Raw genomic sequence first — 22,786 nt, forward strand, 5'->3', positions numbered from 1 at the left:
TGTTTTCTGTGAGCCAGGTGTAGGCCAGCTGAGCCATCACTTGGGTTGTGCCTGGTATGGTTAAGTTTAGATCCTCGATTAGTATTCTTCTGTCACCAATGAAGGACAAACCTTTAAAAGTCACTAAAAAGTGATTTGTGTTAGTAGAAACAGAAGGGGACATCATAATGAGATTTGTATGACACCACATTTTATTAAAAGAAAGTGTCACTTTCACCTTATATTGTATTAATTTTATTTGTTCATGACTAGTTTGTCTTGTAGACCATTCTCAAGTGATTTTGTGGTTATATGATAGATAACGATGTCTTTCATATTGAAATGTCAGTGTCTTTAAACTAGTGTTTTTTATTGCTTTTATTTCACAAATGCCGTCAAATCAACAAGACAGCATTTGTGAATCAAAATGAATTAAAGAGCACTGACATTTCAATATATAATGCATAGTTTTCTGTTGCAGAACTACAAAATCACTTGAGAATGGTGAAGAAGACTGAAACTAGTTATAAACAGATGAAGTTAATACAGTAAAAGCAGAAAATATCACTGTCTTTTAATAAATGCATTGCTGTGGTACCCACTATGAAGCAAATGTACCACATTTTGTGTTACCTATTCTGAGTTTCATTTAATTCATATGGTTTAGATAGTATGTTTTATTATTTCCTGTCGTGAAGGTAAGACACCATTCATTCTGGAAAGAAGAAATGCTGTATCATTTTGGTTTTTCATGTAGAATTTTGTAGTCAACAAATCAAAGGCTCCAGCACGGTCACAGAATGAACCAACATTATAAGTTTTCATGACAAAAGCTGCTATCAGGCACTGGCCTCTCAATATATATCTTCTTTATTGTCATTTCTTGTTAACAGTATCAGCTTATTCCCAAGAATTAGCAGCTTTCACTCAGTTAATACTAGATGGAAATTGAATCTGCATTTGGATCCCACTTCCTTGACTCTTGTGCAGAAAGGTGTGCAGTATACTGCGGCATCCATTTTCAATCAGCTACCACAAGAATTCAAAAATCTTAGCAGCAATTCATACGCTTTCAAATCAAAGCTGAAGAGTTTCCGCATGGGTCACTACTTCTATTCTTTCTAGGAGTTCCTTGAAAAATTAATCTGATTCCTGTGATATATCGTTCATTGCATTTACATAAACTTATGTCTTGTGTTTCTTTGGCTTCATAAACATTTTAGTTTATCGGTTATCACTCTTATGTTGTAATTTCATGTACTGACGAGTTCCATTACCTTAGAGATTTGCTCCTCAATCTGGTCAAACGGAACTAGACGTGTAAAATAAAAAATAAATAAAAAAGAATAAAATAAAATAAAATTGAAATAAATACAGTGGCAACAAGTGAAAATTTGTGCCAGACCAGGACTCAAACCTGGATTTACCACTTTTTGCAAGCAGTCACCTGAATCATTTCAGCTTAGCATCACATCCATCCCAAATTCCCACATGTTGCACACTACAGACTTAGTATCCCATGTTCATTATCCTCATTGCTCATGGCCCCACCCGATCCTCTCAAGATGTCAAATGAAAAGTGCATCTGCACTGAAGGTATCATGTCCGCAAGAACTGACAGCACACACATAAATATATGTGCCTTGGAGGCAAGCAATGGTTCCTTTAGTGTGAATGCACTCTTCATTTGACATTTTGCAGGAATCATGTGAGGCTGAGAGCAATTATGATGATGATGGACAGTTGGCATTACATCTGTTGTGTGCAACATGTGGTAATTTGGGTTGGACGTGAAGTGTGCTTGGGTATCTGAAGTAGTTAAGGTGACCACTCATCACAAGCAGGAAATTTAGGTTCAAGTCCTAGTCCGGCACAAATTTTCACTTGTCGCCATTGGATTTCTTTCAATGCCCAATTGTGGATGATCTCAGACTTTCTCTTTATATATTATGTGTTAATAAAGACATTTTTGTGTTTCTTAGGCACATTGTAGTGGGTAAACAGGTACAGGAGTACTCTATACCTGCATCCATGAAGTATGTTCAGGTGGAGGCCGCAGTTACGGAAAGAAATTTAGTTGTACGTTGAGAGTAAACTGATGAGATTTTTCTCTGAAGACGCTGTTTTTATCAATGTCCACATTTGGGTGTGCAGTGATCTATCCAACCACTAGAGATGCTCAAGTGCAGATCTATCCATATGGGAGAAGTTGTGGATAACTGTGAATACGAATTCTGGGCTTTTTGTGTGACTGTTATACATAGAACCCCCTCATTGTCAAAGTTCTTGATGGGACCTGAATCATAACCTGCAGTGTCGTGGCTCACTTCCAGGTAAAGTAACAGTAAACAGGATAGAGCCCCCATACCTGTCAACCATACTGCGTCCATAATGGACCCACAAACCCTTTGTGCACCCACTCCCACTGATGATTGGGTATGGGCCATTAAGAGCACTACTGTGAAGACTCTGCTTGTTAGGTGGTGTGAGTGTTGCAATCCTGGACTGCCCACTCTGTGTCACTGTCCATATCCAGCCAATGGATATACTGCATTGCAAGAGCCTTCATCTGTAAAATCCACTGTGGCGATATTTGAGAAACTCTATAGTACCTGCAGCTAGCATGTGTTCAAAGCAAATCACCCTGTCTTCTGAATCTTCTGTTGACAGCAGGGTGACACTGTAGCCGATATTTAGGTGTTGCCAGAGTGAGAATTATCACTGGCATTGTGCATGATGGCAGGCTCTGTGCTCACCCAAACTGAAAATGTTTAACCACAGTTACAGCCCCAACAGCTCTTATCATGTAATTTTTACTGCTTCATATGCTGTAGTAGTAAAATAGTACAGCATGTACTGAAAACTACAATCCAGGTTTGAGGAGCACCTTGTCCATGTAAAACTCATAGTTTGATAGTTTGAACACCTACATTTGGGATGAGGCTTCATCAGGGGTGGAGGGGGGGCGGGGGGTGTCCATGTGGTGTGAATATAATAAGTTGAATAACTGTAATTACTGAGGAACGTTTGTAGGTGTTGGACTGTTTCAAGAGGAATACTGATGCATGGAATTATGATAGTTTGGTCTCCTAACCTGTGTGTGAGTAATTTAGTTTTACCACTGACAGTATTTTGGAAATATGAGCTATGGACTGCTGCAATCTATTTGGATTTTCCCACCTTTGCCACACTGTGAAATATAAGTGGCTGATACTAAATGTGTGTCTGATGTAAATGTAGCCAGGCACAGAGGGAGAGCGGAGCAATTTTAAGCATGACTTCAGTGATAGTAAAGCCTCTTTGCATGCTGTGGTCCAAATAAATTTTGCACGTGTCTCTTGCAGTTTGTTTGAGAGATGGTGTATTTGGTTGACATTACATCTACATCTACATCCATACTCTGCAAGCCACCTGACGGTGAGTGGCGGACGGTACCCTGAGTACCTCTATCGGTTCTCCCTTCTATTCCAGTCTCGTATTGTTAGTGGAAAGTAGGATTGTCTGTATGCTTCTGTGTGGGCTCTAATCTCTCTGACTTTATCCTCATGGTCTCTTCGCGAGATATACGTAGGAGAGAGCAATATACTGTTGGACTCTTCGGTGAAGATATGTTCTCGAAACTTTAACAAAAGCCCGTACCGAGCTACTGAGCGTCTCTCCTGCAGAGTCTTCCACTGGAGTTTATCTATCATCTCTGTAACGCTTTCACGATTACTAAATGATCCTGTAACGAAGTGCGCTGCTCTCGTTGGATCTTCTCTATCTCTTCTATCAACCCTATCTGGTACGGATCCCACACCGCTGAGCAGTATTCTAGCAGTGGGCGAACAAGCATACTGTAACCTACTTCCTTTGTTTTCAGATTGCATTTTGTTAGGTTTCTTCGCACGAATCTCAGTTTGGCATCTGCTTTACCGACGATCAACTTTATATGATCATTCCATTTTAAATCACTCCTAATGTGTACTCCCAGATAATTTATGGAATTAACTGCTTCCAGTTGCTGACCTGCTATTTTGTAGCTAAATGATAAGGGATCTATCTTTCTGTGTATTTGCAGCACATTACACTTGTCTACATTGAGATTCAATTGCCATTCCCTGCACCATGTGTCAATTTGCTGCAGATCCTCCTGCATTTCAGTACAATTGTCCATTGTTACAACCTCTTGATACACCACAGCATCATCTGCAAAAATCTCAGTGAACTTCCGATGTCATCCACAAGGTAATTTATATATATTGTGAATAGCAACGGACCTATGACACTCCCCTGCGGCACACCTGAAATCACTCTTTCTTCGGAAGACTTCTCTTCATTGAGAATGACATGCTGCGTTCTGTTATCTTTGAACTCTTCAATCCAATCACACAATTGGCCTGATAATCCATATGCCCTTACTTTGTTCATTAAACGACCGTGGGGTACTGTATAGAACGCCTTGCGGAAGTCAAGAAACACGGCATCTACCTGTGAACCCGTGTTTATTGCCCTGTGAGTCTCGTGGACGAATAGCGTGAGCTGGGTTTCACACGACCATCTTTTTCGAAACCCATGTTGATTCCTACAAAGTAGATTTCTAGTCTCCAGGAAAGTCAATATACTCGAACATAATACGTGTTCCAAAATTCTACAACTGATCGGCGTTAGAGATATAGGTCTATAGTTCTGCACATCTGTTCGATGTCCCTTCTTGAAAACGGGGATGACCCTGTGCCCTTTTCCAATCCTTTGGAATGCTACGCTCTTCTAGAGACCTACAGTACACCGCTGCAAGAAGGGGGGCAAGTTCCTTCGCGTACTCTGTGTAAAATAGAACTGGTATCCCATCAGGTCCAGCGGCCTTTCCTCTTTTGAGCGATTTTAATTGTTTCTCTGTCCCTCTCTCGTCTATTTTGATATCTACCATTTTGTCATCTGTGTGACAATCTAGAGAAGGAACTACAGTACAGTCTTCCTCTGTGAAACAGCTTTGGAAAAAGACGTTTAGTATTTCGGCCTTTAGTCTGTCATCTTCTGTTTCAGTACCATTTTGGTCACAGAGTGTCTGGACATTTTGTTTTGATCCACCTACCGCTTTGACATCAGACCAGAATTTCTTAGGATTTTGTGGCAAGTCAGTACATAGAACTTTACTTTCGAATTCATTGAACGCCTCTCGCATAGCCCTCCTCACACTACATTGCACTTTGTGTAATTTTTGTTTGTCTGCAAGGCTTTGGCTATGTTTATGTTTGCTGTGAAGTTCTCTTTGCTTCCGCAGCAGTTTTCTAACTCAGTTGTTGTACCACGATGGCTCTTTTCCATGTCTTACGATCTTGCTTGGCACATACTCATCTAACGCATATTGTACGATGGTTTTGAACTTTGTCCACTGATCCTCAACACTATTTGTACTTGAGACAAAACTTTTGTGTTGAGCCGTCAGGTACTCTGTAATCTGCTTTTTGTCACTTTTGATAAACAGAAAAATCTTCCTACCTTTTTTAATATTTGTATTTACGGCTGAAATCATCGATGCTGTAACCGCTTTATGATCGCTGATTCCCTGTTCTGCGTTAACTGTTTCAAATAGTTCGGGTTTGTCTAATATGTTATTGCCAAGAGTCGGTTCTCTGTTTAACTGCTCAAAGTAGTTTTCAGATAAAACACTTTAAAAAATTTCACTTGATTCTTTGTCCCTACCACCCGTTATGAACGTTTGAGTCTCTCAGTCTATATCCAGCAAATTAAAATCTCCACCCAGAACTATAACATGGTGGGAAATCTACTCGAAATATTTTCCAAATTATCCTTCAGGTGCTCAGCCACAACAGCTGCTGAGCCAGGGGGCCTATAAAGACATCCAATTACCATGTCTGAGTCTGCTTTAACCGTGACCTTCACCAAAATCATTTCACACTTCAGATCTCCGTCAATTTCCTTCGATACTATTGCATTTCTTAACGCTATAAACATGCCTCCCCCTTCACTGTCCAGCCTGTCTCTGTGGTATACATTCCAATCTGAGTTTAGGATTTCATTACTGTTTACGTCTGGTTTCAGCCAACTTTCTGTCCCTAGTACTATATGGGCATTGTGACCGTTTATTAATGAGAGCAGTTCTGGGACCTTTCTATAGACACTCCTGCAGTTTACTATTAGCACATTAATATTGTTATTCTCTGTTGCATTTTGCCTACTCCTGCCTTGCCGCATCTCAGGAGGCGTCTTGTCGGGCCTAGGGAGGGAATTCCCTAACCTGAGACCCCCATGTGCACTCCACACGTACTCCGCTACCCTTGTAGCCGCTTCCAGCGTGTAGTGCACGCCAGACCTATTCAGGGGACCCTACATTTCTCCACCCGATAGTGGAGGTCGAGAAATTTGCACCCCAGATCTTCGCAGAATCGTCTGAGCCTCTGGTTTAAGCCTTCCACTTGGCTCCAAACCAGAAGACCGCAACCGGTTCTGGGAATGATACTACAAATAGTTAGCTCTGATTCCACCCCGCGAGCGAGGCTTTCCGCCTTCACCAATTTCGCCAACCGCCTGTACGAACTGAGGATGACATATGAACCCAGACGGCAGGAGTCATTGGTGCCGACATGAGCAACAATTTGCAGTCGGGTGCACCCAGTGCTCTCTATCGCCTCCACATCTCGGATGAGACCCCCCGGCAAGCAGAGTGAACACTGGCCTTCTTCCCTGACCTTTTCACTATTTCCGTAAGAGGCTCCATCACCCGCCTAACGTTGGAGCTCCCAATAACTAATAAACCCCTCCCCCCGTGTGCCTGATCGGACCTTGCTGAAGGAGCAGCCATATGTCCACTCACAGGCAGAGCGGGCGATGCCACATGGCCAGCCTCCACATTTACCCTCCGCCTCGTGCGCCGCTGAACCCGCCACTCCCCTTGCAGAGAGGGTGGCCCAACCGCACCCAGTACCCGCAAAGATGTCTTGACAGCAGGGACATTGGGTAAAGCATGTAACACCTGGGGTGTACGTATTAGGTGTAAACTCTTCAAAATAATTTACTTACATAGGAAATACAAAAGCTTTTTTACATTTTTTTGGGAGCTACACTTTTTCTGTTTTCAACTTGTACTTTAGTTGATTCTAATTGAATAACGCATGCCCCCATGTTGCCAAGATTGTTTCGACTATGCTGCAGGAGTTGTTCTGGGAGGTCCTTACACATCCTCCATACGGTCCCAATCTCTCCCCATGCGACTGCTGTATTTTTGAGCTCTGAAAAAAGACATTTGTGGCTATCAATATGCTTTGAATAAAGAGGCGCATACCCAGGTACGATCATGATTCCATAGGTAACCGCAAAAAAAATTCCATGAATGCATTGATCATCTTGTTTCACATTGGGAAAAATTGCACTAATAGTTATGGTTATTACTTTTGAAATAATAAACAGTTTACTTACTTTTTTACATTTGTCTCATTTTCATATGACTGTGTCTCATAAATATTTCTGACTTGCACTCTTCTATTATCCAATCTAAATAACTTACACATCAAACTCTTTGTTTTAATTCCATTTCAACTTCAATGCATCGCTGTTGAGTGCTGTTCACTTTATTGCCATTTAGTACATTACCGCCCACAGACATAGTGTAAACACAGGTGCATACGCATGTTTTTGACCTTGTCATCTTATGGGCCTTTTTATTGTAAAGTTTTATCTTGAGAGCCCCACTGTTTTTTATTATCTGCTCAAACCTCATTCTTAATGTCTCCATAAAAGCACTCCATTCAGTCTTCATTTCTTTGATCCACTTCATCCTATGTTATAGCTGCTACATCTGTTTTGTCTATAGCACATTCAACAGTACTTTACTCTTCTGCTTTTTGTGGCTCTCATATAAGAGCAGACAACAGACGGTATCCCGTTAGCAGCTGGTTTAAGTATTTACTTTTTGCATGTTCAGATTCCATAAATTATGCACAGAATCAGCTAGGAAAGAATTTTATGTAGTACATTGATCACAGGGAGGGATAGGACATTTGTTAAGACATCAGTGAGTAACATTCTTAGTACTAAATGATTCTGCACAGAGCAAAGCTGTAGTGGAAGAAAAAGACTGGGATACATCAAACAAACATTTGAGGACTTTGGGTGTAAGTGCTGCTCTGACAGGGAACTCCGTAAGTGCAAGGTCGCCAAAGGCCAATTATGTTTTTGGTATTCGACACCCTACATATTGTCTACCAAGCAATCATGATATTGGCTGCTAATGGCAACAGGGGCAGGACTGGAGATTTCCAGTGGTGAGCACAGTGTGTGGCTACAGAGCGTAGTTGAACTGCTTAGTCAACATGTAACTCACAACATTGCCACACTGTTTGTGGCATTGATACAAAGCAGAGCATGGCAACAAGAAACAAAACAAACATTGCCTTATATCTATAACAGTTGCCAAAGTTGACAGTTCATCAGAAAGGAACCTAAGGAATTTTGCAGAGTTAGAAAGAAATGTCAGATAAAATATTAGCATTTCTACAAGATGAGTCAGTGCAATGTGTGGTATCACATACTCTCAACTGTGCAGACAATGTGCATGAGGACTACAGTGATGACAATACATACATAAAAAGTGAAAGTGATACTGAAGTAGGTGTCAAGCCATGTAGAAAAAACAGATTTCGATTAAGTCCACAACAATATGACCATGTGGTGCATAAGAAAAACTAAGGATATTCGAGAGGACAAGGTACACTTGTTACAAAAATTGGTGTTTGCACACTTAAAGAATGCTCGATATAATTTACAGGATGTGCAAGATACTGACATACTATCTTATGCACATAAAATTACGTGCAACATTGGTTAAAGTGATTTCAAGGGAAGCAGTGGATGGTTGCGTAACATCAAACAGTGGTATAGAACTGGAAGACATAAAATAATGAAATTTCAAAAAAAAAGTATGAACTAGACAATGCACAGCAAATTGTGGAACTGGCCTGAAAATTTGTAGATGGGATAAATAAACTTATCCCGTTGTTCAGTAAGGAATTTGTGTTCAACCTTAAGCAGATGGGATTTGAAGAAGAGGAAATCCATGTGAAAGGGACTGTGGAAATTAGAGATACCGAGAGAGCCATATCAAGATCAACTAACGTCAGTGCCTTAATGCATTCGTGTACTACTATGCCAACTGTTAATCAGATGGTATATCGGCTAAAAAGTTATTTATTGTGCTGCAAGAAGTTGGAGGTGCATTGTTCCCTACAGCTCTTCCTCATGTGCATGATCTTGCAAGGTCAATATGGAATATTTATGTCAAAGCAAGCAAAAGTGGCAAAATGGATGTAAGAGAACTGCAACTATGGTGTGAGCATTGCTTTTGGCCAGTAGCTGGTCAAAATAACTTGCTTTTTCTTGCTTCCTGGTTTGCATATAAAAATCATAGTCCTTTAAAGCAAACTATGTCTCATGAAAAGTGTGTGACATTGTAATTCATACCACCTAGATTCACTGGACAAATTCAGCCTCTGGACATTTGTTTTTTCCCTGCCTATAAAACATTATTGCACTGTCTGCAACTATACCTTAAAGGATAGCCAGTTTCTTGATAAGCTCTACAACAGACTGTTTCACATTCAGTTGCATGCCATCACATTCCATTAGTTCTCATCATGCTGTTATGCCAATAGATTCTACATGCATTCTATACGAGTGGATTCCTAGATGAACATCCTATACATTCACCTTCGACCTTGATGGTGTGAACCTTTATGATCACTTTTGTGCACCATTTTTCATTTGGTGTTCCTGCTGCAAGTTGATAGTTTGTTTTGAACATTTCTTGAATGTCAAAGATGTCTATTTTGAAAAGTGTAATACATACATCCTGTAGAAGGTTGATCTCTTCAACTTCCGGGCACTCGTTTTCTGTCACCTTCCTAATGCAAACACTGAGTCATTAGCAGATAATATTTTTCCTGTCATAACTGTTAACCCAGTGCTCTCAAATGAGCCTTACTAAAAACTGAACTTACAACCTCACATTCAAGGGGTGCCTTGTGAGACGAAGAGGTTAGCACAGGAGAGGAAGTTGTGGCAATTCACATCAAACCAGTGGGGTGGTGACCCAATCCAGCATTCTCTCTCTCTCTCTCTCTCTCTCTCTCTCGTTCTCTCACTCCTATTTGCTACATTCATTCAACAATAACATATGTGTTTCATGTTGTTTCTTGTTCCTTAAATACTTGCTCATGCTGTTCATAACTATTTAATAGTGTGCTTCTTAGTGTTTTGATGAATTGTTGTTTCCATTTTATGCACAATGTTTCAACAGCTGGCACAGACATCATCTTCAGATGCTACAAGTTTTGCTGTTGTGTGTGCTCACTCCCTGGACACTATTGTTGGCCGTGTGCTGTTATTTATAGTTAAATTCAATTCCTGATGCCCAGTAAAGTTTTGATGGTTTTTTTGATTTTCACAGCCTGCAGTGATATTCCATAAAACATAAATTCTCCCAGTATTTTCCAACTCTGGTTCATGTAATGGCCAGCACAATGTAAATAAATGTAGTGCTGGACCCCAAGCCATGTATAAATCGAGCCCCTGCCCCTGTTTATTAGATCTGGCATATTTAATTTGATAAATTCTTGGTTATTCTGTTCCAGAAACTTGGCGTTTGCACCACAATACTGGCCTTAGCATATTTCATGTCATGATTACGCTGGAGGCAGTGCCCGACGACAGCTGATTTGTTTGGTTCTTTTAGCAAGACGTGTCACTGATGTTCCTCACATGTATCCTCGACTGTTCTGATAGTCTGCCCGACTTAAGACAAACCACATTTGTACTGAATGCAATACACACCCAATGGAGTGTAATGTTTGGGGTTTCTGGTTGTGATGTGTTCCACTTCCTACACCATCTGTCACCCAGCTAGTATGTGTGCTAATGTTACCGTACAAATATCTTTGTGGTTGCCTTTCTTGAGATTACTTGCTGTAGTGGACCAGTGATACAATGCCGCTAGACCATGATGTGTGACTTCTTTGCCTTTTGCAGTGCGTGGGTGCTGAAAGAGAGTTCTGATCTATTTAAGTTATTAAAATAATGTAATCATTTTTGTGATAACCCTTCTGTATCCTACTCACAATGTTTCCTCTGTACAATTTCATTTACAACTGCAGATGATATGGATCTCTCATAACTCATAGCTCACAATATGTACTGCTGTATTGACATAACATCTCAGAATGATTGTTCTTATGTTCACTTGTTGACATTATCACCCAGACCCTTTGGTCAATGACTTTCAAGGCAGCACCAAGCTACAACACCAAAATATAAATGCACCTCCACAGCAGGTGGAGACACACACACTTGCTGTTGTGCCTTGTCAAAGTGTTAAGCTGAAATTAAAATGAAATGAACACCCTTAGCTGCTTACAGGCGTTGACATACGTCAACGTGGACAGATGAAAATGTGTGGCCCGACTGGGACTTGGAACCCAGGATCTCCTGCTTACATGGCAGATGCTCTATCCATCTGAGCCACCGAGGACACAGAGGATAGCGCGAATGCAGGGATTTATCTCTGGCACACCTCCCGCGAAACCCACATTCTCAACGTATTGTCCCACACTACATTCGTAGTGCCCCTGCCCATTATACTCATTATTTGCGGCACATTGCCAATTCCCGTAAGAGTTTGGGTACTGTTTGTACATTCACACAGAAGAAGAAGATGGTCAAGTGGCCAGTGAGCCTTAACTATGTATATACTACGATGGTATCTGTTCTTTTGGACATGTCTGAAAGAACAGATACCATCGGTAACCATGCAGCTCGTTAGAATAAAATTACAATGAAATGAACACCCTTAGCTGCTTACAGACGTTGACATTTCAACGGGGACAGATGAAAATCAGACAAGTCCGAAAGAACAGATACCATCTTTTAAATTGTTGGGTTCAAATTAATGATGATGTAAATAAAATAGAAAGAAACTTCAACATGGGAAAAATATATTAAAAACAAAGATTCCAAGACTTACCAAGCGGGAAAGCGCCGGCAGATAGGCACAATGAACAAAACACACAAACACACACACACACACACACACAGAATTACTAGCTTTCGCAACCGATGGTTGCTTCTTCAGGAAAGAGGGAAGGAGAGGGAAAGACGAAAGGATGTGGGTTTTAAGGGAGAGGGTAAGGAGTCATTCCAATCCCGGGAGCGGAAAGACTTCCCTTAGGGGGAAAAAGGACAGGTGTACACTCGCACACACACACATATCCATCCGCACATACACAGACACAAGCAGACATATTTAAAGGCAAAGAGTAAGGGCAGAGATGTCAGTCGAGGCAAAAGTACAGAGGCAAAGAAGTTGTTGAAAGACAGGTGAGGTATGAGCGGCGGCAACTTGAAATTAGCAGAGGTTGAAGCCTGGCGGATATCAAGAAGAGAGGATATACTGAAGGGCAAGTTCCCATCTCCGGAGTTCGGATAGGTTGGTGTTGGTGGGAAGTATCTAGATAACCCGGACGGTGTAACACTGTGCCAAGATGTGCTGGCCGTGCACCAAGGCATGTTTAGCCACAGGGTGATCCTCATTACCAACAAACACTGTCTGCCTGTGTCCATTCATGCGAATGGACAGTTTGTTGCTGGTCATTCCCACATAGAAAGCGTCACAGTGTAGGCAGGTCAGTTGGTAAATCACGTGGGTGCTTTCACACGTGGCTCTCCCTTTGATCATGTACACCTTCCGGGTTACAGGACTGGAGTAGGTGGTGGTGGGAGGGTGCATAGTACAGGTTTTACACCGGGGGCGGTTGCAAGGGTAGGAGCCAGAGGGTAGGGAAGGTGGTTTGGGGATTTCATAGGGATGAACCAAGAGGTTACGAAGGTTAGGTGGACGGCGGAAAGACACTCTTGGTGGAGTGGGGAGGATTTATGAAGGATGGATCTCATTTCGGGGCAGGATTTTAGGAAGTCGTATCCCTGCTGGAGAGCCACATTCAGAGTCTGATCCAGTCCCGGGAAGTATCCTGTCACAAGTGGGGCACTTTTGGGGTTCTTCTGTGAGAGGTTCTGGGTTTGAGGGGATGAGGAAGTGGCTCTGGTTATCTGCTTCTGTACCAGGTCGGGAGGGTAGAGGCGGGATGCGAAAGCTGTTTTCAGGTTGTTGGTGTAATGGTCGAGGGATTCAGGACTGGAGCAGATTCGTTTGCCATGAAGGCCTAGGCTGTAGGGAAGGGACCGTTTGATATGGAATGGGTGGCAGCTATCATAATAGAGGTACTGTTACTTGTTGGTGGGTTTGATGTGGACGGATGTGTGAAGCTGGCCATTGGACAGATGGAGGTCAACGTCAAAGAAAGTGGCATGGGATTTGGAGTAGGACCAGGTGAATCTGATGGAACCAAAGGAGTTGAGGCTGGAGAGGAAATTCTGGAGTTGTTCTTCACTGTGAGTCCAGATCATGAAGATGTCATCAATAAATCTGTACCAAACTTTGAGTTGGCAGGCTTGGGTAACCAGGAAGGCTTCCTCTAAGCGACCCATAAATAGGTTGGCATACGAGGGGGCCATCCTGGTACCCATGGCTGTTCCCTTTAATTGTTAGTATGTCTGGCCTTCAAAAGTGAAGAAGTTGTGGGTCAGGATGAAGCTGGCTAAGGTGACGAGGAAAGAGGTTGTAGGTAGGGTGGCAGGTGATCGGCGTGAAAGGAAGTGCTCCATTGCAGCGAGGCCCTGGATGTGCGGGATATTTGTGTATAGGGAAGTGGCATCAATGGTTACAAGGATGGTTTCTGGGGGTAACAGATTGGGTACGGATTCCAGGCATTCGAGAAAGTGGTTGGTGACTTTGATGAAGGATGGGAGACTGCATGTAATGGGTTGAAGGTGTTGATCTACGTAGGCAGAGATACGTTCTGTGGGGGCTTGGTAACCAGCTACAATGGGGTGGCCAGGATGTTTGGGTTTGGGAATTTTAGGAAGTAGGTAGAAGGTAGGAGTTCGAGGTGTCGGTGGGGTCAGGAGTTTGATGGAGTCAGGTGAAAGGTTTTGTAGGGGGCCTAAGGTTCTGAGGATTCCTTGAAGCCCCGCCTGGACATCAGGAATGGGATTACCTTGGCAAACTTTGTATGTAGAGTCGTCTGAAAGCTGACGCAGTCCCTCAGCCACATACTCCCAACGATCAAGTACCACGGTCGTGGAACCCTTGTCAGCCGGAAGAATGATGATGGATCGGTCAGCTTTCAGATCACGGATAGCTTGGGCTTCGGCTGTGGTGATGTTGGGAGTAGGATTAAGGTTTTTCAAGAAAGATTGAGAGGCAAGGCTGGAAGTGAGAAATTCCTGGAAGGTTTGGAGAGGGTGATTTTGAGGAAGAGGAGGTGGGTCCCACTGTGATGGAGGACGGAACTGTTCCAGGCAGGGTTCAATTTGGATAGTGTTTTGGGGAGTTGGATCATTAGGACACACACAGACACAAGCAGACCAATCTGCTGTGTCTGTGTATGTATGGATGGATATGCGTGCGTGCGTGTGTGCGTGCGTGTGTGTGTGTGTGTGTGTGTGTGTGTGTGTGTGTGCGCGCGAGTATATACCTATCCTTTTTTCCCTCTAAGGTAAGTCTTTCTGCTCCCGGGATTGGAATGACTCCTTACCCTCTCTCTTAAAACCCACATCCTTTCATCTTTCCTTTTCCTTCCGTCTTTCCTGACGAAGCAGCCGCCGGTTGCAAAAGCTCGAAATTCTGTGTGTGTGTTTGTGTGTTTTATTCATTGTGCCTATCTACCGGCGCTTTCCCACTTGGTAAGTCTTGGAATCTTTGTTTTTAATATATATATATATATATATACCGTCTTGTGTCTGTGTATGATGGATGGATGTGTGTGTGTGTGTGTGTGTGTGTGTGTGCGTGTGTGTGCGTGTGCGTGTGCGTGTGCGTGTGCGTGTGCGTGTGCGTGTGCGTGTGCGTGTGCGCGCGCGCGCGCGAGTATGTACCTATCCTTTTTTTCCCCTAAGGTACGTCTTTCCGCTCCTGGGATTGGAATGACTCCTTACCCTCTCCCTTAAAACCCACATCCTTTCATCTTTCCTTTTCCTTCCCTCTTTCCCGACGAAGCAGCCGCTGGTTGCAAAAGATCGAAATTTTGTGTGTGTGTGTTTGTTTGTGTGTTATTTTATTGTGCCTGTCTACCGGCGCTTTCCCACTTGGTAAGTCTTGAAATAGGTAAGGCTCACTGGCCACTGGACCATCTTCTTCTTCTGTGTGAATGAACAAACAGTGCCCGAACTCTTACGAGAATCGGTAACGCGCCGCTAGTAATGAGTATAATGGGCGGCGGCACTATGAATGTAGTGCGGAACAATACGTTGAGAATGTGGGTTTCGCGGGAGGTGTGCCAGAAATAAATCCCTGCAGTCGCGCTATCCTCTGTGTCCTTGGTGGCTCAAATGGATAGAGTGTCTGCAATGTAAGCAGGAGATCCCGGATTCGAGTCCCGGTCGGGGCACACATTTTCATCTGTCCACGTTGACGTATGTCAACGCCTGTAAGCGGCTAAGGGAGCTCATTTCATTCTAACGAGCTGCATGGTTACCGATGGTACCTGTTCTTTCGAACATGTCCAAAAGAACAGATACCATCTTAGTATATATAAAGTGTTAAGCTGACATCTTTTACACCAAATCAGCACATATGGCAAACCAGGGCATGTACATGAGGGTGTTCCACACTTAACAACTTCGTGCAATATGTTTCCGGCTTTCATGAACATCTTTTGTCGACATAAGTGGCTAGATCTCTGTTGGTCCATCATGGATTGGGGACATCAGTTGGTTAAGTACTTATCAGTGTGAATGAAATTCACCAGTAGCCATGTAAGTTAAGATGTTATTTTATTTTATTTTGAAGTCTATCAGTTTCAGCATTTCATTTATGTGGAAAGAAGATGCATGTGGGGCCTAAAGATGGTATAGTGAAATGCTGAAACTGGTAGCCTTTAAAATAAAATGAAATAACATCTTAAGTTGCATGGCTGTTAGTGAATTTCATTGACATTGACAAATAAGTGATTAGAAGTGAAACATGTTACTCAGCAGAATCAACATGTTACACCACACTTTAACATTGTGAAAAAGACTTTTTATTGTATTTGTGTGTGTGTGTGGGGGGGGGGGGGGGGGGGGAGTTCACTAGTACCATGTTTCTGTAGGAGTCTAGCGATCTTTTTCACACACAGTTGACCAACATGCGTAGTTTTTGGCTTATCTTTCTCAGTCAGTCTCAACCCCTTTCTCATGCATTCTTGTTTTTGACTGATTGTTCAGTTTGGTGATGTGAGTACCAATTCCTTAGGAACACTATTTGTAGGTGTTGTCAATTCTTTGACAAGGCTCTCCTTGTCTGAATATGTTTGAGCTCCATGAACTGAAGTCTTTAGCACCGAATTTCCTGAATCATAGTGGGTATAGAAAACTTACACACTCTGATCTTTATCTTTGTTTTGTGCAATATGATGAAAGGAGATGAAGACATGCGTGATAAGTAGTGTGCTGTCTCCAACTGTGCAACACACACTTACTGATAGCTTATGTTCACATTTTATTACCTGCTTAATGTTGGACATATCAATTTTGCAGTAAGTCATGCTGCTAACAGCCCAGGCAGTGGCAATTTGGCAGATTTTCTGCACCTCTTGCCTTATCAGCTTGCTTCAGAGCACATGTGTATCTGAGCTGCCATTAAAAACGTGACGCTACTACTGCAGTGTTGAAAATTCTTCTTTGTAATTTGAAGATGATCTTGGTCTCCAAACGCTGGGTATGTATGACATTCCATGTAAATGTGGCATGTCTTACTGGAAACACTCAAAGAGAAATGCAAGGAACAACAACACACCCAACTAAGACAACCAGACAAATCAGCTGTCACTGAACACTGCCTCAAATATAATCATGAAATGAAATATGGTGAGTCCAGTATTGCGATACAAAAGCCAAATTTCTGGGAGAGCATAATTGAGGAGTCCATCTAAATGAAGATGTCAGAAAATCTAGTAAACAGGGACGGAGATTTCATTTATGCAGTGGGTGGGGTCCAGTGTTCAGTTTATTTAGATATCGTTGGGCATTACATCCACCAGAGTTGGAAAATGCTTCGAGAGTTTATGGTTTGTGGAAACAGTCCAGGTTCTGATAAACAAAAGAGCATCAAAACCAGCAGGTGCTGGGAATTGAACTTGGCTATATTGGCTATAAATAGTGATGTGTGGTCAACAGTAGATCACAGTCTGGTTTGAGTCCAGGCAGACACTGAAGAAGACAATTGGGTCAGTCATTGAAATATTATGCATAACATGGAAACAATAACTCTGCAGAACACCTAGAACCACATTATTAATCAATAATTTGGAGAAAACCTGAGAGATCACGTAACTATCTATGTTGTCATGTATCTGGCCTCCATTTTGTGTAATTTAATGCAAGATTTATCTCAGTTACATCTTTACAATAATCTAGCAGCCTTATTCATAATAAAGTATGCAGTGGATTGAGTAGCAAAGGTTCACTCACTACACTGATTTGGGATAATTACTCCTGTTGTATACACTTCTATCTATCTTCTTATGTAATTTTTTTTCTCTGGATATCCATTTCTCTCCACCTCTCTTTCTGCATGTGCATTTAATTCCTCTTTTTCGTCTTCATTAGCATATATACCCACTTCCAAAAGTCGCTATTTTTTTCATAACTACTGCTGTTTTTATTGTTCTCATTGGCTAGTTCAGTAATTCCAAAGTCAACTTGATCCACTTGCTGTAGCTACTCTTGCCCTTCTCCTCAGTTTTCTTTATTTGTACATTGCAGTTGTTGGGTGCTTCTGTTGGCATTTTTTCCCATGCTTGCGGAGACCCAAATTTATTTGCATCTTTATTCTGTCCCATCATTAGTTTAATTCTGGTAGAGCTATGTGATACCCTCAACATTTTTGCCTATAATTATACCCTAAAATACCATCTCATTTCTTTGCCATCCATTCAGCCTCTCTGATCCAGACCGTTTAAAAATATTTCCAATTTGTCTTTTACACAGTCTACAAACATGTCTTGTACACCTTGTGACATTTACAGTACAAATAATACTAACAAATCCTCCTCTCTCAGGGCCTGATCTAGCTATCAATTCTAGGAATTTCTATGGATTTATTTAACATTGTGTAACAGGTTGTAGATAGAAGTCAAATTAATAATAATGGTTATCTTTCAATTTCTTTTTGCTGTGGCTAGTAATACTCCAGGAGTACATGTCTGAACTGCTAGTAACTATTCAGTTTGTGATGTATCTGCTTGCCCCATCTTCTGGTTCAGTATCCAAGTTGCTTGACATGACTGTATGCTTCTGTGCTCCAACCAAGTATTTGGTAGTGAATCTTCAAAAGTTATAATAAATGTGACAAGGTAACAACTGCCTCTTGGTTCAAATTATTTGCTGTGTCTTGTTTTAATCAAATCATTCCATGGACTACCCAAGACAAGTCCCATTTTTTTTATTGCCCATGGAATCAACTTCTTGCTGAATTTATTTCTGTAAAACCTCTTAATTTTTTTCTCTTGTCTCAGTTTTCATTTCTTATAGTCTGTCTTTTGTTGTATTTATCCAGTGTCAACAGTTTCATGTGTTTTGCATTGAACTCTGAATCCATCATGGCTACTGCCGGGTCACATCCTCAACATCTAGATGTGCTCCTGATCAAGCTTCAAGCCTCAATCTGTGCATGTCCTCAAATCTGGAGATAATGATTTCTTTCAACTTTAGCAGCCTTATATATGAACTGTATGTATTCTAATGGTTTAGTGTGGAGTGGTGGAAAGAGAACTGCTCTTTGCTTTTTGTGTTGAAAAATGTGAACATTGATGTGCTTGTCCTAATTTGCAATTACCTCCTCACTGGAAATGGGGAAAACAGTTTTCAGGTAAGTTTCATTTTGGCTGTCCTTTAAGAAAATGCTTACAACAACATGAACGGCCAAAATAAGATGAAAATAAATAAAATAGATCCCACAACCTACATTCTTCAAGTTTGACATAATATGCAAACATCCCAAACAAAAATCAAATGATTCATGTAGAAACAGAGCACAATTCCATTTCCACAAATGTGTTGCAGTGAATAATTCTTTGACTGAGGGAAGGTTGAATCAGATGTCATGTAACAACTGGAACACCAATGTTGAAATAGATTTTAGATGCGGAAAAAGTTGTTCTTCTTATTCAAAAGTTTCTTTCAAATGCTCATTTCTTCATTGTTTGATAATGCTTTCTGTTAGATATTTATCATACTTGTCCTATATCAAATGTGCAAGCTATATACAAAATCAGGATTTATAGGACCAATACAAATTCAAACATATAATATACCTTTACTGTAGCATATAGTCTGTAATGGACTAACATAATCAGTTCCCTCATTTGCATTAAAAAATTTCATTATTCAAATACCAGCATAGGCTTTACTATATTTGTATTGAATTGTAAAGAATCAGAAGTTGTATAGAGTTTCACAGAGAGCATTAGGGAAAGATTGACAAGAACGTGAGAAAGAAAGATGGTAGAAGAAGAATAGGTAGCTTTGAGAGATGAAATAGTTAAGGCAGCAGAGGATCAAGTAGGTAAAAGGACAAGGGGTAGTAGAAACCCTTGGGTAACAGAGGAGATATTGAATTTCATTGATGAAAGGAGGAAATATAAAAATGCAGTAAATGAAGCAACAAAAAGGAATACAAGCGTCTCAAAAATGAGATCGACAGGAAGTGTGCAAAATGACTAAGCAGGGATGGCTAGAGGATAAATGTAAAGGTGTAGAAGCATATATCACTAGGGGTAAGATAGACACTGCCTACAGGGAAATTAAAGAGACCTTTGGAGGAAAGAGAAATACTTGCATGAATATTAAGGTCTCAGATGGAAAACCAGTCCTAAGCAAAGAAGGGAAAGCAGAAAGGTGGAAGGAGTATATAGAGGGTCTATACAAGGATGGTGTACTTGAGGGCAATATTATGGAAATGGAGAGAATGTAGATGAAGATGAAATGAGAGATATGAAACTGCCTGCAGAATTTGACAGGGCACTGAAAGACCTAAGTCGAAACAAGGCCTTGTGAGTAGACAACATGCCATTAGAACTACTGATAGCCTTGGAAGAGCCAGCCCTGACAAAACTCTACCATCTGGTGAGCAAGATTTATGAGATGGGTGAAGTACCCTCATACTTCAAGAAGAATATAATAATTCCAATTCCAAAGAAAGCAGGTGTTGACAGGTGTGAAAATTACTGAACTATTAGCTTAATAAGTCACAGCTGCAAAATACTAACACCAATTCTTTACAGACAGATAGAAAAACTGGTAGAAGCCGACCTCGGGCAAGATCAGTTCGGATTCCATAGAAATGTAGGAACATGTGAGGCAATACTGACCCTGCGACTTATCTTAGAAAATAGATTAAGGAAAGATAAACCTACGTTTTTAGCTTTTGTAGACTTAGAGAAGGCTTTTGATAATGTTGACTGCAATACTCTCTTTCAAATTCTGATGGTGGCAGGGATCAAATACAAGGAGCGAAAGACTATTTACAATTTGTACAGAAATCAGATGTCGGTCACAAGAGTGTAGTGGCACGAAAGGGAAGCAGTGGTTGAGAAGGGAGTGAGACAGGGTTGTAGCCTATCCCCGATGTTATTCAATCTGTACATTGAACAAGCAGTAAAGGATACCAAAGAAAAATTTGGAGTAGTAATTAAAATCCAGGGAGAAGAAATAAAAACCTTGAGGTTTGCCGAACACATTGTAATTTTGTCAGAGACTGCAAAGAACCTGGAAAAGCAGTTGAACAGAATGGACAGTGTCTTGAAAGGAGGATATAAGATGAAAATCAGCAAAAGCAAAATGAGGATAAGGAAATGTAGTCGAATTAAATCAGATGATGCTGCAGGAATAAGATTAGAAAATGAGACACTTAAAGTAGTAGATGAGTTTTGCTATTTGGGGAGCAAAATAATTGATGATTGTAGAAGTAGAGAGGATATAAAATGTAGACTGGCAGTGGCAAGGGAAGTGTTTCTGAAGAAGAAGAAGAAGAGAAATTTGTTAACATCAATTATAGATTTAAGTGTCAGGAAGTCTTTTCTGAATGTATTTTTATGGAGCGTAGCCATGTATGGAAGTGAAACATGAACGATAAATAGTCTAGACAAACAGAGAATAGGTTTCAAAATGTGATGCTGCAGAAGAATGCTGAAGATTAGATGGGTAGATCACGTAAATAATGTGGAGGTATTGAATAGAATTGGGGAGAAGAGGAATTTGTTGCACAGCTTGACTAGAAGAAGGGATCAGTTGGTAGGACACGTTCTGAGGCATCAAAGGATCACCAATTTAGTATTGGAGGGAAGCACGGAGAGTAAAAATCGTAGAGGGAGACTAAGAGATAAATATACTAAGCAGATTCAGAAGGATGTTGGTTGCAGTAGTTACTCAAAGGCGAAGAAGGTTGCACAGGATAGAGTAGCATAGAGAGCTGCATCAAACCAGTCTCTGGACTGAAGACCAAAACAACAACAACAACAACATTTGTATTTTGTGATGTAAAAGAGGTCTTTTCGTATGGTGAATAATGACAAGGAGTGCAAATTATATAAAACAAAAGTGAATATTTATGTGCAGTAGGGGGTTACTGTTGAGATCATGCATGCAGTTACTCATTTAAAACACAGTTTTTGTCCTAGGTTACTAAAAAGATGACATGTATAATGAAACATACTTGTAATAAATTGATCATGTTACCTCTCTGCATGTAAGGGCTTTGCATTCATCTGTCAGGTCATATAGTTCATCCCTTAGAGCTTTAAGGGTAGCTTCTTTGGCCTTCATGTTGGATATTATTGATTTTTCAAGAGTCTTGCTGTCAGCTTCAAGTGTTGCAACATCTTCTAGTGCCATTTGGTACATTTCAACAGTTTGTATGACACATTGACTCTGAATGTATGAATCTGTTTGTAAAGCTTTTAAGACACTGTTATATACCAGCACATCCTGAAAATAGTCAAATATATTAGAATTCATTTTTGAGTAATATTTTATGTTATTTCATTATAAAAAGGCCACTACAAATAGTTACACTCTAATAGTCACTAAATCACTATTTGTAAATAAATATACTGCAAATAATTCAAACAGAGAGAGTGTTTCCCCAAGTGTACAGATTTCAGTAAGATTTTAGAAATTAGATTTTTGTAATGTTAGGTATCAAATTAAGTGGATTGTTTCCTCATTTTCATATCATCTCCTAACCTACCATTTCCCCCACATTACACCATATTGTGCTTATAAAGAAAAAAATTGCTTTGTCAGTATGGCTTGCACAACTTCTTCTCAGTGAAAATGGCAGCATTGATATTCAGTTTGTGGTTGAAGGCTCACAAATGAAATCATTAGTAGGTTGTGTACCTGATCGGAGAATTTTTCCGTAAGGAGGCCATTAGTCTCCTTCAAGTATCTCTTTTTTTCTAAGCACTTGTTGATTCAAGTGTAAGTCTGACTGATGAGAGTCATATTTACAGACTAATTTGCTCAGATCCATGTCTGGCAATCAAGATTTAAGTTTTCTATAGTTTCCCTGAATCCATGAAGGTAAATGCCAGAACTATTCTTTGAATACAGCCAATTTCATTTGGCATGCTTGTGCATTCAAAGCTTATGTTCTGTTTCTATTGATGTTTTCATAGACAGACCATTGAACCTTAATCATGCTCTCCTGTAATTTTCATTT

General features: G+C 40.8%; 1 protein-coding gene across 1 annotated transcript in view; it reads right to left on the reverse strand.

Annotated features, from left to right (window-relative positions):
- Positions 1-22,786, reverse strand: part of LOC126278921 (uncharacterized) — an 86,562-nt gene that overhangs the window by 49,829 nt on the left and 13,947 nt on the right. Inside the window, exon 5 of the mRNA XM_049979196.1 lies at positions 21,802-22,050. Within this exon, the coding sequence (XP_049835153.1) occupies positions 21,802-22,050 (249 nt within the window). The remainder of the gene's footprint in view (positions 1-21,801; positions 22,051-22,786) is intronic.

Source organism: Schistocerca gregaria, chromosome 6 (assembly GCF_023897955.1).
Source record: "Schistocerca gregaria isolate iqSchGreg1 chromosome 6, iqSchGreg1.2, whole genome shotgun sequence".
Taxonomy (NCBI): domain Eukaryota; kingdom Metazoa; phylum Arthropoda; class Insecta; order Orthoptera; family Acrididae; genus Schistocerca; species Schistocerca gregaria.